General features: G+C 44.7%; 1 protein-coding gene across 1 annotated transcript in view; it reads right to left on the bottom strand.

The window, feature by feature from the left end:
• LOC120065101 (A disintegrin and metalloproteinase with thrombospondin motifs 9-like) overlaps window positions 1-11,363 on the bottom strand; it is a 63,996-nt gene extending 52,633 nt beyond the window's left edge. The window contains exons 1-15 of the mRNA XM_039015822.1: window positions 11,109-11,363; window positions 10,488-10,571; window positions 10,270-10,394; window positions 7,002-7,042; window positions 6,734-6,839; window positions 5,853-5,999; window positions 5,311-5,452; window positions 4,635-4,739; window positions 3,160-3,305; window positions 2,808-2,989; window positions 2,389-2,525; window positions 1,780-1,897; window positions 1,548-1,643; window positions 412-578; window positions 166-295 (exon numbers count right to left, since the gene is read on the bottom strand). Coding sequence (XP_038871750.1) covers window positions 166-295; window positions 412-578; window positions 1,548-1,643; window positions 1,780-1,897; window positions 2,389-2,525; window positions 2,808-2,989; window positions 3,160-3,305; window positions 4,635-4,739; window positions 5,311-5,452; window positions 5,853-5,999; window positions 6,734-6,839; window positions 7,002-7,042; window positions 10,270-10,394; window positions 10,488-10,571; window positions 11,109-11,348 — 1,966 coding nt within the window. The 5' untranslated portion in view covers window positions 11,349-11,363. The remainder of the gene's footprint in view (window positions 1-165; window positions 296-411; window positions 579-1,547; window positions 1,644-1,779; window positions 1,898-2,388; window positions 2,526-2,807; window positions 2,990-3,159; window positions 3,306-4,634; window positions 4,740-5,310; window positions 5,453-5,852; window positions 6,000-6,733; window positions 6,840-7,001; window positions 7,043-10,269; window positions 10,395-10,487; window positions 10,572-11,108) is intronic.
• Between the last annotated feature and the right edge of the window lie 4,053 nt (window positions 11,364-15,416).

Raw genomic sequence — 15,416 nt, 5'->3', positions numbered from 1 at the left:
CCACATAAAGCCTCACCTTCTCTCTCCCTCAACCTTTCACCTCCCTCCACACCTCCTTTCCCACACACCCACACCTCTCCACCACCTCAACTTTTTCCCACACCCCTCATCTTCTCTTTAACCCCCTAACCACTGCGCCCCTTACGTTCCCTTCCCATCCCTCACCTTGGCAGGGCCTGCTGCACTCCTGCCAGGGCCCGTAGGCATCCCAGACAAACTGCTGGGGTTTGTCCTCGATGGGGATGTTATAGGAGTACCTGACGTCTGGGTTGTACAAGTTACCTACAGAAAGCACCTGAGGAGGGATCGGAGGGCAGAGGAACAGAACGATCAGTACAGTTCCACTGTTCCATTTGCATCATAACCATTTTACTGTGTCACCTTCTCAACAGTCAGGTAAGGAGTTGTTACCTGGACAATGATCTCCTCCTCGATGCGTTCAGTGCAGTTGATTCTCTCGATGACGTGGTCGGATCCGCTGTACTCGATGACAGCATTGCCCACTTTGATTTCCCTTTTAAACATGCTGACTACAAACTCGCCATTGAGCAGGAAGTCCCCACGACTGTTTGAAACAGCTGGAGAAAAAGACAGACGAGGTGACACTGACATGAGTAAATAAGATGGCATAAGATTTTGAAAGTACAGTACGGGACAGGGTGCAAAACCACAAGGGTCTTTATTAAGTTCGCTAAACTCCTTTTTCCTTCTCCTGAGGAAATCGAACATAGTGTTTGCATGGGCAGACTGTAGAGTTGGCTTTGAAAAGAGAGTCAGTCAACTGTAAACAAACTTTCACTTAACACAGTGATAAAAACATAGAGCAGCATAACAGTTGATGTTTCCATTTACAGTGAGGGCTGCAACAGAGAGCAGATAAACCCAACTGGGGTAAAATAATCCTACATTTCTACTGGAGGAGTCTCAGTTCTCCTGTTCTGTTCATCAGACAGTCTGCTGCACACATTCACACTAATGCGATTATGGAGCTAATTTCCTGAGTTACTTTCCTCACCATTTCACACATCACAGTAATGTGGCCACAGAGACCAGCCCACTTCCCACAAGCCCGCCTACCCCCTGTTCCCTCCCTGTTCCCCCTTAGGCCCCAGCGCACCCGCAGAGAGTCACACACGCACGCACATGCACACGCACACGCGAACAAAGAAACACCAAGAAACACAAGCATAGTAGCTTTTACACTTTTACAAGCAGCACAGAGACAATGAAATTACACCCAGAGGGCTATGTGAGTTCTGGGTAATTAATGTTTTAGCATGTGTGCCCCAAACTCTCCAACATGCCAGGTTCAACAGGCCCTCCAAAGCTCTCCGCTGAGGACAGGCAGGACACTACAATAGCACCTACATCCAGACATAACATATCTGCTCAAGAAGAGAATACTAAACCTGTTGACACCTCTGAATGTTAGACATACTGAACTTTGACATGACAGACAGTGACAAATCAAATCCTCCAGCTAATATTTCAAATTCAACAGCCAACAAGACCCCTACAAGTGTTTTGATCGTGAGTTTGAGTCTTACCGAGGTAGTTATCGTCCTCTGGTTTCCCTGAGTAGCTGTGTTGACGCACATCAATATTTGTAGCACCACTGGGTATTCTCACCACTTCGTTGTATCCTGCAGCACAACCAGCAGAGGAGAACTCAACGTCTCTGAGTGACCATGACAAGGTCAGCGGTCAGTATATAATGGGATAGTGAAAAGGTTTCAATGACACTTTTCAGTCATTGGGATAACACACAGTTTGGCTCACCGTAGCGCACCATGTTGAAGGTGTCTGCCACGGTCTTGCACGAGGAGTTGTCACCGCCACACACACCACACTTATCTCTCCTCGCCTTGGAATTCAACACATGGTCACATCCCGCTTGCTGCACAGGGATGAGGAGGAGAAAGGAGAGAAGGAAAATGAGGAGAAGGAAGTGGAGGAGAAAAAAGCGGGGGGGAAAGAAGTGTCATTAAAGTAGTGGAATTTCTTATGAAATCCTGTACTGTGCCCTGCAAACTTCTACCAGGCTGCAGGGATAAAACCTAATAAATTGTTTCCTAATACACAGAATCGAACCCGGTTAAGTGTGTTAAATTCATATAACTGTAACACACCTGACAGGAATTCTCTATTGTAAATAGCACCACAGTGAAACTCTATTCTGGTATAATTGGTTTTAGTCTGTTGCCTGTAATAGGGACGATGGACTTTAGCTCAAGAGTACAGTAAAATGAAAAACCGTGAATAATATTCTCCTCATTTTAAAAAGAATGCCATCATGACAGCTGGTATAACAGCTCTTATGACTGTTACGAATGGCATATTAGGTTAACTGTCAGGCTGAGGTCGTAAAAGGCTGTGTGTCAGTCTCACCCTGCACAGGCCCTGCACACAGATGTCGTTGGTATCGGGGCCACATGGCGTGCCGTCGATGACCCGGTCCCTGAGCTGGTAGTAGGCCGTGCTGCCAGCCACCCTGCAGAACAGCTTACAGCGATCCTTCATCTGAACTACAGGACAGAAGAGGAAGATGGAATGGTGAAAACAGTCCACTGACCTCATTAAAGGGGCTAATGAAAATTCAACCATTTGGATGTTCCAACAAGTTCACATAACTCCTCATGCTATATCGCATCGATTCACCGAGCACTCCGAATGCTTTGTGCACATCTACAGGAAATATTAGTTAGCTTACAATGGCACCCATTCTAAAGGCCTAAGAGTCCAGTGAATTTTTATCTGTGTTAGTAAGATGCAAAACCAAGAAGGCGTAAAGAGAGAGATGTTCTTACTTCCGCTGTACTTGGGTACCCAGCGCACGTTAGGAGGTAGACCGTTGATGTTGAAGTGCCGGCCATCAAAGGCAGCACACTGCTCCTCTCTGAAGTCTTTCTTCTGCTTGGAGCAGGGCTCTGAGTTACACGAGCGGAACTTCATCCTGCGCCCCACACAGTACTTCCCCCCGTTCTTGGGCCTGGAGGAAGGTGGTAGATAGATACAGCGTCAAATCTGCTGTGACTGTACTTTAGAATTGCTCTGGAAAGAATTCATTTAAGGAGGCTTGATGTTATGGTACATTGACCACTGCAGCTCATAGGGAGACACAGTCCAGTAGATGTGCATGACTACAAAGACTGTGCTTACACAGGTTGGTTGCACTCGCGCACGGCAATCTTGATGCCCCCGCCACACGTCCGCGAGCAGGAGCCAAACGGAGACCAGCCTCCCCACGCCCCGTCCACGGAGGTGGCGTCGTGCTCCTTGGGAATGCACTGGCCATGTTTACAGTGCTGTGGAGAGAAAGAAAGAGACAGAGAGAATGAGAGAGAGAGAGAGGGAGGAAGAGCATGATAGTAGGAAACCTTAGTCTGCACACTGGCAACACATCATCCTGAAAGCACTTTACAACCTCCTTTGATGTTAATCTGCGAAAAATGACATGACGACTGGAAAAAGACGGAACCCAAAAAGACACCCATTACAAATGTGCCTGTTTGAGAGGAAGTGAACACAAAGGGGAAGATATGTTTCAGTTTATAGCGGACAATCCATTTCCCTTGGTGACAACGACTGCATTCTAAACAGCGGCTACCTCGGTGCTGAGCATGGCATAGCCATAGGCTTGGCATGAGGTTGGTTTGTGTGCAGGAATACAATGTGTAAACAGAGCAGGCTCTGAACATGTGTGCTATGGGACCTCAGCAACCCGGCCCGGCCGCCCCGCAGCCCTTTTATGTCAGACAGACAGGCAGGAAGTGAAGGGTTTGGTACAGGGCCTAATTAGAAGCTACACTAAAGCAGTAATGGAGAGGGAAATCTCCACAAGCCTCCATTCACAGCTCCACCATAAGCCTATTATTGCCTAATAATAATAGTCTCTGAAGCAAACAAATCCATGTTTAAACAAATGGAGGAATTTGGAGAAACTGCCACGTATGTCCCACTCATGTTCAACTACGAGTTTATATCGAGTCTTCATTGGTGAATTGATTTCTTGGCAGGTTTCTATGATCTTGTTGTTTTCTTTTGTAATTTGGCCTTTTGAAAAAATACATTTTATAGTTGTGAGTCATTTAAAGAGCAGCAGGAACAAAGAAAGTTAAAATCTAAGTTTCCTTTGTGGCTATTTATGGGGTGTATTTTGACAGTTCATAACATTGAATGTTCCAGTACGCTCCAGCATGGTGATAAAGCTGGCTTGGGGTATATGTGAATGTGCTTGTGTGTTCATGCACAGATGTGTATGAAACTATTTTAGTCTCTCTCTCTCTCTGTGTACACACTACATAAGTATCTGGTGCTAGTCTCACTCTCTCTCTCTCTGTGTGTACACACTACCTAAGTATCTGGTGCTAGTCTCACTCTCTCTCTCTCTCTGTGTACACACTACATAAGTATCTGGTGCTAGTCTCACTCTCTCTCTCTCTGTGTGTACACACTACATAAGTATCTGGTGCTAGTCTCACTCTCTCTCTCTCTCTGTGTACACACTACATAAGTATCTGGTGCTAGTCTCACTCTATCTTTCTCTTCATCTCACCCTTTCTATTTATCCCCATCTGTCCATTTCCTTCCCTCTCAGATCCTTTCATCTTGCGGTACATCTCTCTGATACTTGCCTTTCCTGGAGAGCACTCGGTCCCGTCGGCCCAAGGCATGTGTTGGGTCCTGCAGCCCCTCTGGGCCCCCTCTGGGCTGGTGCACCACAGTCTGCGGCACTGGACCTATAGAACATTCACACACGCACACACACACACACACACACACACACACACACACACACACACACACACACACACACACACACACACACACACACACACACACACACACACACACACACACACACACACACACACACACACACACACACACACACAGTTACCATTCCCTTGCCTGAGCCCCATCCACAAACACACACAGTTACCATTCCCTTGCCTGAGCCCCATCCACAAACACACACAGTTACCATTCCCTTGCCTGAGCCCCATCCACAAACACACACACAGTGCTATATACTCTTCCATGTCTTACAAGGCGTGTGCCCTTTAAACAAAGCCTGGAGCTAAGCCCTGACAAACATCAAGCCCAGCGGTTTAAAGGGCACATTCAATCACAGGAGGAGTAGCGTGTAAACAAATGCTTTAACACATACTGTACAGAAGGCCTAGCTGAGAGATAGCCAACTGACAGAATAAGGTGACTCTAGTATAGAATGTCTAGAACCATAGACTATAATAATGTAGGACTAGACAGTGAACTGTCATTTGAATACTGTGTGATCCATTCTCTTACCATATATGGGCACACCTGTGTCCCCGGCCCAAATATCAATTCACATTGTTTATTGACATTGTATATCCGTCCAGGCAGCTGCTGCGACAGACTGTATGGCCTAGAAATGGGCTCATCAAGTAAGCACTCGCCATACCCTGTGCTATTAAGAAATAAAAATAAAATGACTTAAAGAAAAAAGGGAAAAAAACAAAGACACAAACAGACAGAAAACACACTCAGTACAGATGGAGAGGTAGTATCCTGTAAATAACAGAACCCCTACTGTACCTACTACAAGGCTATTGCTATGAAAACAAGAGCTGGAACTCTATTCAATCAAAAACTATATACGGAAGTAATAAACATTCCAAATATACACTAACAACGCAGAAGTCATGTTGTTTTCCTTTAACCCAGAAATGTCCAAATACCAGTTTCGATTGAATAGCTGACTGGTCATTTAACCCTTGCTGCTGTGTGGTGCTACTAACGTTAACGACAATAACACTTCTCCATAATGACATGTATGTCTAAAATAGAAAACAATGGCCGTTACATACTCAAGGAACTCTGTGATGTATTTCCTGCTACACTTGGACCACATCCAGGGGTTAGTGTAGTAGTTGAGTGTGGGCGCCATCACATGCTGCTGTATTTTAACCCCCTCCTCTTTGCACTTGTTGCTGTCATCATGGGGCATGTTGAATCTGCCAGGAGGCCAAACCACAAGTGAGAACATATATTCACCACAACACACAAGTCTAACCCACCATCAATAGACCTACATGTTAGGCTGATTGCTAAACTAAGCACTAAAGGACCCGTTTTGGGAGATTTGTTTGACTGTGGTAAATAAAGCATCATCCTTTAAGCAGCAGACTGGTAACACACAGGGTTAAATGACTGGGCTGGTTGGGGTTAACATTAGTAGCAGGTCTGTGCAGGGGCCAGTGTCTGGTAGAGTAGGGTCACAGGGGATAGGTATTATATAGTATGGTACCTCTCTCCTATGGTACTGTACTGTACCGTATGGTACCTCTCTACGGTACAGTATGACAGGTAGGTACTGTATTCCACCAAGCTTTGTCGCTAAGCAGACTTGACACCGCTTGATGCCAATAAGAATGGAATTCAACAATCCCACCTTTTGTGTGTGTGGCAAAAAAATATTATTTGACTAAGACACGAGGGTTGTTAAAGTCTGTAACAGTCTCCAATGTAGCGGCCTGGGGTTGTATTGCCAAGCTGGATGAAGGCTGGCTGGTGCATGCTGACTTGGAACGTTGCACATGCAGACTTAGGTCTTGAAGCTTGGAGACGTTTTAAGAGGAAAACCAGGGCCACATAAGACACCTGTCTGAGATTGCATGACACACAAATACAGCTTTAAAATTGTAATGACATGAAATCAATCAAAGAATAAACAGCATGCCGTACTCACACATGGCCCAGTTCATGGGCGATAGTGAACGCAGTGCTGAGCCCATTATCCTCACTAATACTGCAGCTTCTGTATGGATCACACACAGTGCCCAGCTCTGCAAGCCCTGCAAACCAAGAGTATCACCATTATCATCATCATCATTATATTGTCATCAGCACTATCAAAAGCAGAATCATTAGAAGTACATCAATATGGTTGTGAAACTGTCATCAATCAAACGTTATGTTGTACAGTCTATTGCATGTGTCCTTAGAGGTCCTCTTACCTAAAGTGTCACACTTGTCCCGTGCTCGGCAGATGTCCTGCCTGTGAAGATCACACAGATGGAAGTTATGTCACTGGTTTCACACCCCAGAACTGTGATACCAGAGATGCCCTATGTCAACTAGTGTACTCGTTTGTATCAACAAAAGACAACATATTGCAGGCGAATTCATGGGGTACCCCCAACCAGGGCTCGAAATTAGGCCCAGCGACTGTCAACACAACACTCTTGCCACCAAGAGATGGTGATGAGAATGTTGTGTCGTGATAACAGTGACAGTGTACCTGGTGATGAGAATGGTTGTGTCGTGGTAACAGTGACAGTGTACCTGGTGATGAGAATGGCTGTGTCGTGGTAACAGTGACAGTGTACCTGGTGATGAGAATGGTTGTGTCGTGGTAACAGTGACAGTGTACCTGGTGATGAGAATGTTGTGTCGTGGTAACAGTGACAGTGTACCTGGTGATGAGAATGGTTGTGTCGTGGTAACAGTGACAGTGTACCTGGTGATGAGAATGGTTGTGTCGTGGTAACAGTGACAGTGTACCTGGTGATGAGAATGGTTGTGTCGTGGTAACAGTGACAGTGTACCTGGTGATGAGAATGGTTGTGTCGTGGTAACAGTGACAGTGTACCTGGTGATGAGAATGGTTGTGTCGTGGTAACAGTGACAGTGTACCTGGTGATGAGAATGTTGTGTCGTGGTAACAGTGACAATGTACCTGGTGATGAGAATGGTTGTGTCGTGGTAACAGTGACAGTGTACCTGGTGATGAGAATGGTTGTGTCGTGGTAACAGTGACAGTGTACCTGGTGATGAGAATGGTTGTGTCGTGGTAACAGTGACAATGTACCTGGTGATGAGAATGGTTGTGTCGTGGTAACAGTGACAGTGTACCTGGTGATGAGAATGGTTGTGTCGTGGTAACAGTGACAGTGTACCTGGTGATGAGAATGGTTGTGTCGTGGTAACAGTGACAGTGTACCTGGTGATGAGAATGGTTGTGTCGTGGTAACAGTGACAGTGTACCTGGTGATGAGAATGTTGTGTCGTGATAACAGTGACAGTGTACCTGGTGATGAGAATGGTTGTGTCGTGATAACAGTGACAGTGTACCTGGTGATGAGAATGGTTGTGTCGTGATAACAGTGACAGTGTACCTGGTGATGAGAATGGCTGTGTCGTGATAACAGTGACAGTGTACCTGGTGATGAGAATGGCTGTGTCATGGTAATAGTGACAGTGTACCTGGTGATGAGAATGTTGTGTCGTGATAACAGTGACAGTGTACCTGGTGATGAGAATGTTGTGTCGTGATAACAGTGACAGTGTACCTGGTGATGAGAATGGCTGTGTCGTGGTAACAGTGACAGTGTACCTGGTGATGAGAATGGTTGTGTCGTGGTAACAGTGACAGTGTACCTGGTGATGAGAATGGTTGTGTCGTGGTAACAGTGACAATGTACCTGGTGATGAGAATGGTTGTGTCGTGGTAACAGTGACAGTGTACCTGGTGATGAGAATGGTTGTGTCGTGGTAACAGTGACAGTGTACCTGGTGATGAGAATGTTGTGTCGTGGTAACAGTGACAGTGTACCTGGTGATGAGAATGGTTGTGTCGTGGTAACAGTGACAGTGTACCTGGTGATGAGAATGTTGTGTCGTGGTAACAGTGACAGTGTACCTGGTGATGAGAATGGTTGTGTCGTGATAACAGTGACAGTGTACCTGGTGATGAGAATGGCTGTGTCGTGGTAACAGTGACAGTGTACCTGGTGATGAGAATGGCTGTGTCGTGATAACAGTGACAGTGTACCTGGTGATGAGAATGGCTGTGTCATGGTAATAGTGACAGTGTACCTGGTGATGAGAATGGCTGTGTCGTGATAACAGTGACAGTGTACCTGGTGATGAGAATGGTTGTGTCGTGGTAACAGTGACAGTGTACCTGGTGATGAGAATGGCTGTGTCGTGGTAACAGTGACAGTGTACCTGGTGATGAGAATGGTTGTGTCGTGGTAACAGTGACAGTGTACCTGGTGATGAGAATGGTTGTGTCGTGGTAACAGTGACAGTGTACCTGGTGATGAGAATGGTTGTGTCGTGGTAACAGTGACAGTGTACCTGGTGATGAGAATGGCTGTGTCGTGGTAACAGTGACAGTGTACCTGGTGATGAGAATGTTGTGTCGTGATAACAGTGACAGTGTACCTGGTGATGAGAATGGTTGTGTCGTGGTAACAGTGACAGTGTACCTGGTGATGAGAATGGTTGTGTCGTGGTAACAGTGACAGTGTACCTGGTGATGAGAATGGCTGTGTCGTGGTAATAGTGACAGTGTACCTGGTGATGAGAATGGCTGTGTCGTGATAACAGTGACAGTGTACCTGGTGATGAGAATGGTTGTGTCGTGGTAACAGTGACAGTGTACCTGGTGATGAGAATGGCTGTGTCGTGGTAACAGTGACAGTGTACCTGGTGATGAGAATGGCTGTGTCGTGGTAACAGTGACAGTGTACCTGGTGATGAGAATGGCTGTGTCGTGGTAACAGTGACAATGTACCTGGTGATGAGAATGGCTGTGTCGTGGTAACAGTGACAGTGTACCTGGTGATGAGAATGGTTGTGTCGTGGTAACAGTGACAGTGTACCTGGTGATGAGAATGGTTGTGTCGTGGTAACAGTGACAGTGTACCTGGTGATGAGAATGGTTGTGTCGTGGTAACAGTGACAGTGTACCTGGTGATGAGAATGGCTGTGTCGTGGTAACAGTGACAGTGTACCTGGTGATGAGAATGGTTGTGTCGTGGTAACAGTGACAGTGTACCTGGTGATGAGAATGGCTGTGTCGTGGTAACAGTGACAGTGTACCTGGTGATGAGAATGGTTGTGTCGTGGTAACAGTGACAGTGTACCTGGTGATGAGAATGGCTGTGTCGTGGTAACAGTGACAGTGTACCTGGTGATGAGAATGGTTGTGTCGTGGTAACAGTGACAGTGTACCTGGTGATGAGAATGGTTGTGTCGTGGTAACAGTGACAGTGTACCTGGTGATGAGAATGGTTGTGTCGTGGTAACAGTGACAGTGTACCTGGTGATGAGAATGGTTGTGTCGTGGTAACAGTGACAGTGTACCTGGTGATGAGAATGGTTGCGTCGTGGTAACAGTGACAGTGTACCTGGTGATGAGAATGGCTGTGTCGTGGTAACAGTGACAGTGTACCTGGTGATGAGAATGGCTGTGTCGTGGTAACAGTGACAGTGTACCTGGTGATGAGAATGGCTGTGTCGTGGTGGGAGTGATGATTCTCATCTTGGTGATTTTGCCTTTGTTGCCAGATACAGAAGTTCTTTAAAGTGGTCTGTGCATTGAAGGAAATGGTTGGGCCATCCTACAGCAGAGAGTAAAAGGGAGATGTTTACAGTACTGTAATGTGCTGCTGGAACTGATGAATGACTGCAGTGCTTTAGAGCTGTGATCTCACCAGCTCATTGTTGATTATGACTAACTTCACAATCACAACGTTAATCAGATTTCCGATGCTGGGATCCTTGTAGATGGAAGACACCTGAAGGGAAAGATTAAAGACACTGTTTCTATATCAATACATTTCAGTCTCCAGAATACATAAACCCCTTAGGAGTCTACTCAATCAGTGGTTCAGATATTCTAAATCAACATGCAGTTTTAAGGGAAGAAAAACCTGGACTCATAGTCCTATTTGAGAGGTTGATTATGGCTGCAGTCAGATCTTGTAGAGAATGCAGACGGCCAGGATCAAAATAAAGGCTAGCTTAGCTACCCCATAGGCGCTGAGCCACAAACGCCGGAAGAAGCATTTATTTGAAGTGGACAGGAGGATGCCATCTATGCAACATACCTGAGATTATTTTTACACATTCATCAAAGCTCTCAGACAGATCCACCTCATGCTGCCCCTCTCCTGACCGTTTGAACATTTTGTTTACTCCTTCCCTGGGCTGCCCTTTCTCTCTGAGCCCTCTGCCTGCCAATGTCCCGGGACAGAAAATAAGATATCCCCCCTCCCCTACAATCAAAGAAGCTGGCTGGCTCGCTTACGGTCGGTTAACTGAGCAGAACTTACGATAGACATTAATGTGAGTATGTAATGCTGAAGGTTGCTCCCGTGATGTTCCACCATCTTGCTATCTGCCACCACCATGACTTCTACAAAGCGGGGATAGGAGAGGAAGCGCTTTGATCTCCTGTGAGGTCCTGAGTCGCCGCTGCTGTCATTAGCCGGCCGTCTGCCGCTCTCTCTCTCTTTTCTGGAGAAGGGATCGGCAGTCAGGCCTGCAGACAGGCTGTCCAGGTCGTCCAGCATGCTGCTGCTACTGCTGGACAGCGGACGTCTCTTCACCTTGTCGCTGTTCCTCTTGTGTCTGTCTTTATGTCCTGTAAAAGAGACGGTCCAATGAATATAATACACACAATATGAACCACAAGCTTATACGGCAAGCTGGGATCACAGGCTATTGAATTTATCATACAATCCACTCTCACTCGCTTCCTTGAAAGCCCTGTTTTTACTACTAGAGAATGCTTGTGAATGCTTCCAAAGTAAATATGCTGCTGCACTTCTTTAAATATTATTGCTGAAGGAATGAGTCAAAATGAATGAGTTGAGGTCCAAGGGCCTGGAGAGAGAAGGAGTGAAGAGGAGAAGAGAGGGGGGGGGTTCACTTTAGGTAAGGCTGGCACTCTGCCACACACCAAAGATGGAGCAAAGCCCCAACATATTAAGGAGGAGTGTCATGGACTGGATGCCAGACTACAATTACTTTTTGTTTTTCAGGGGTTGGAGGGTGACTTCTGAGTCAGATTTTAATCTTGAGATGACCACTAACTCAATGGAGTAGCACCAGTACCTCTTCACTCTTGTTTTCTTAGAAGATCACTAAATCTACACCAATTGCAATGCAACACCAGTCATAGAAAAATGACTCTGTCTCCAGCACAACGGTTGAACTGTTTCTGTTCACCATGATTCTTATCAGAATTAAACATATTCCTTTATTGAAAATCCAGAGCTACAAAGGGCCTTTGTAAAAGCCAACACAATGTCTTATATTCATCCCCACTGGTTAAAAAACATACTCAAATGTATTTCTAAGACTTGATATTCATTTTACAGGTCATACAATCTGAAATGTAACACACACAAGCAAACACACACTCAGGGGGTTCTCAGGACCGAGGAGTTATCAAACACCACTTTCCTCTCACAGGAACCCAAACACTCATCCTCAGCTCCTAATCATCACAATCATACACGTCCCTGCCATTTCAACTTCAAATCCTTTGCTGTACACACCACACACACACACACACACACACACACACACACACACACACACACACACACACACACACACACACACACACACACACACACACACACACACACACACACACACACACACACACCCTTCTCAGATGTGAAGAAAAACAATTATGTGCAGTGACATGTCTTGCGTTTTACTCAAATCAATATCATTCAGCTTTATTTTCATAGTAATGAATAGTTAAATGTTTGAAGTTGGCATCACTATCATACAATACAATATACACAGTGTCTTCATGGTACTGGGCCCATCGTGTTTTCTTACCAAAGGACCACAGGAAGTGCCAGAGTCAACAGGAACTTGTGGCAATAAACTGAGATTTGGCGATACTAGGAAGAACTTCCAAAATGATTTTCCTGTGCCTGAGCTGAAAAAGCATCTAGTTACAGTAGAACTTGCTTGGGAAATTAGAGGTGAGATGCATCCATATCCTGCCCTTTTCTCTTGGAAACATGAATAACCTCTGACCTTTTGCCCATAATGCATTGTAGTGGGCATTCCATCTGGATACAACTCTCTGCAATCAGTTGTTCATGTGAGGTTGCTGTGCCACAATTTGTTTGACTAACTGATGGTGGGATCATATGAGTGAATCCATACAGTTACGCTGTCTATCAGATATGTCAGTCACTGAAGAACCACTCATAATCTGTTATACTCTATCTGTCTTACAACAAAAATGTACAACTTTGAAATAGTTCTTACTGTTTTTTATGAGCCAAATTATGCCACTGCTTTACATCAAAGTCTAAACATGACATCACAGTAGTGTGGTTATGCCTGTAATAGTAAAATTACTATAAAATGACTAAGTTCCTAATGCAAATCATATACTGAAGTTTTAGGATATAATACTGTATATGACAGACAATGATTATCCTTCCTTGCTTATGTCTGTTGGAACTCGTTAAAGGCCGGGTAACAAGGGGGGGTTTATCAGGGAGACTGAGACACACACAAACACACACACATACTAACACACACACACACATTTGTTTCCACACGTAGCAGCTCTCACAGGGAGTCCCATTCTCTCTCCTCTCCTCTCAGAGCCATCAGCAGGAGCACCAAGAGGAAGACACCAGGTGAAAGTCTGTCAGTTGACTTAATGGAACTGACTCAGCTAGTTGTAGCGCTCTCTCTCTTTTTCTCACTCTATCTATCTCTCTCTCTCTGTGTGTGTGTGTGTGTGTGTGTGCGTGCACGTCCAAAATCCTCCTGACAAACTCTATAACACACCAAAAACACTCACCGAACATGTCCATTGCACCTCTACTCTTATAATTTCAATGTACCTGATGTGTCACAAGCAGTGTCCTCCACGGCTGCCTCATTCACAGAGGCTTTCTTTCTGTACACAATATGAGGTTTGGTGTGTTCTTCTTCATAGAGTTCTCCATTGTAGCTGTGAAGGGGCTCCACAAAATATTCCCCTTCCGGTGACCTGAAAGTGCCAAGCTGAGGGGGAGAAAAAAGGAGGAATCAGAATGGTTTGAAATAAGTGCAGTAACATTGGAGCGTACTGCATGGACACACTCCACAGAGGAGTGGAAATGGTCCTTGTCAGAGCCCCCACTGGCTTTGATTCACAGCTATTCATTTTGTGATGATGTGGTGAAATCCATGTATTTGCATGCATATTAGTAAAATGGTCCCTGAAAAAGAGAGGAAAAATTAGAAGAATGAGGCCTATGATGCCTATCAGAAAACAATGTGAGTCTTATTGTTTGTTTCTTGGCACAGTTTGCAGACTCGATGGAAGCCTTGTTACATTTCATAAAGCACAGGCAGTGCTACTAGTTAACTTGGAGGTCAAAGACACACCAGACATGTGAAGTGCCAAGCTAGGCAACGTGGAAACAGCACTTATTTCTAATCTAGATTGAATTGGACAATGCTGCACTGCGCAATGCTACAGACCAATAGGGTGGCCCACAGTAAGCCTAATAAATAATATATTTCATTGTTTATGTATGATGAAAAGACTGAAACCACCTCAAAGTAGTGAAAAGGGAATCTCACACATATAATGTAGGTCTGCTGTATGCAAAATGTAATGACTATTGGGAACATTCACAATTGTGTTCAAATGCACACAAGATATAATGACAACACCAACTATTTATTTAGGTGTGGTAGCCACTCGTAATATTATGGAGGATGACTCATCTAATATTAAAATGCAAAGTGGAATTGAAAAGAAAAACAAAAAATTCTCAGCCTCATGGCAAAATGTGTAGAATAGCATGTGACTAGCTATAGAACTGCACAGGTCTCTCTTTGCCCCATGGCAAAGTGCAGGAAGTTAGTTTTTTTTGTTGTTGGGGGGGGGGCAGCAACATTTTGTGCTACCATGAGTGAGAGTGTCATTCCAGTTTATCTAATGTGTTGTGTTATGCCAATACAAGTTATAATTGACTATGGCCAGTGACAGTGTCTTGTGAAAGACTTCTGTATGGCCGTGTGCCAATTGAGAACAGTTGACTAAATCAATGAATGTTTCTCAATTCTCTTCTCAGATACCACCAGCTCTACCAGAGGTGGCTCACTTTATTCAACTTGTCAATTAGCACAATAATAACACCTATGGAATTTTAACAGTATAATATGGCTGACCAGAATAAAGAACCCTGTATGGTTCTTCAAAAGGATTTCCAAAGAACCTTCAGATTCAGAAAGTTTCTTTATAGAACCATTCTCCATAAAGGTTATATAAAGAACCAGAAAAAATGGTTCTATATAGCCCCAAACAGTGTTGTAACCATAGCGGAACCTTTTTTTGGTGCTATATAGAACCTTTTTTAATGGCACCATAATGGTTCCATTTAGAACCTTATGAGCATGTTTCTTTATTGAATCTTCAACAAAAGGTTCTATATAGACCAAAAAGGGTTCCACTATGGTTACAAGCCAAATAACCCCTATCTGGTACTATTTAGAACAATCATTTTTTTGTGTGCTAAATTTGTATAATAGCTCATCTCATGCTATTCTACACATTTAGCATTTATTTAAGCTAATTAAAGCTAAAATAGAGGTGTGTTGAC

The sequence above is a fragment of the Salvelinus namaycush genome, chromosome 20, assembly GCF_016432855.1.
Source record: "Salvelinus namaycush isolate Seneca chromosome 20, SaNama_1.0, whole genome shotgun sequence".
NCBI classification, from domain to species: Eukaryota; Metazoa; Chordata; class Actinopteri; order Salmoniformes; family Salmonidae; genus Salvelinus; species Salvelinus namaycush.
The sequence above is the reverse complement of the archived record's forward strand: the minus strand, read 5'-3'. Positions and strand labels throughout refer to the sequence as shown.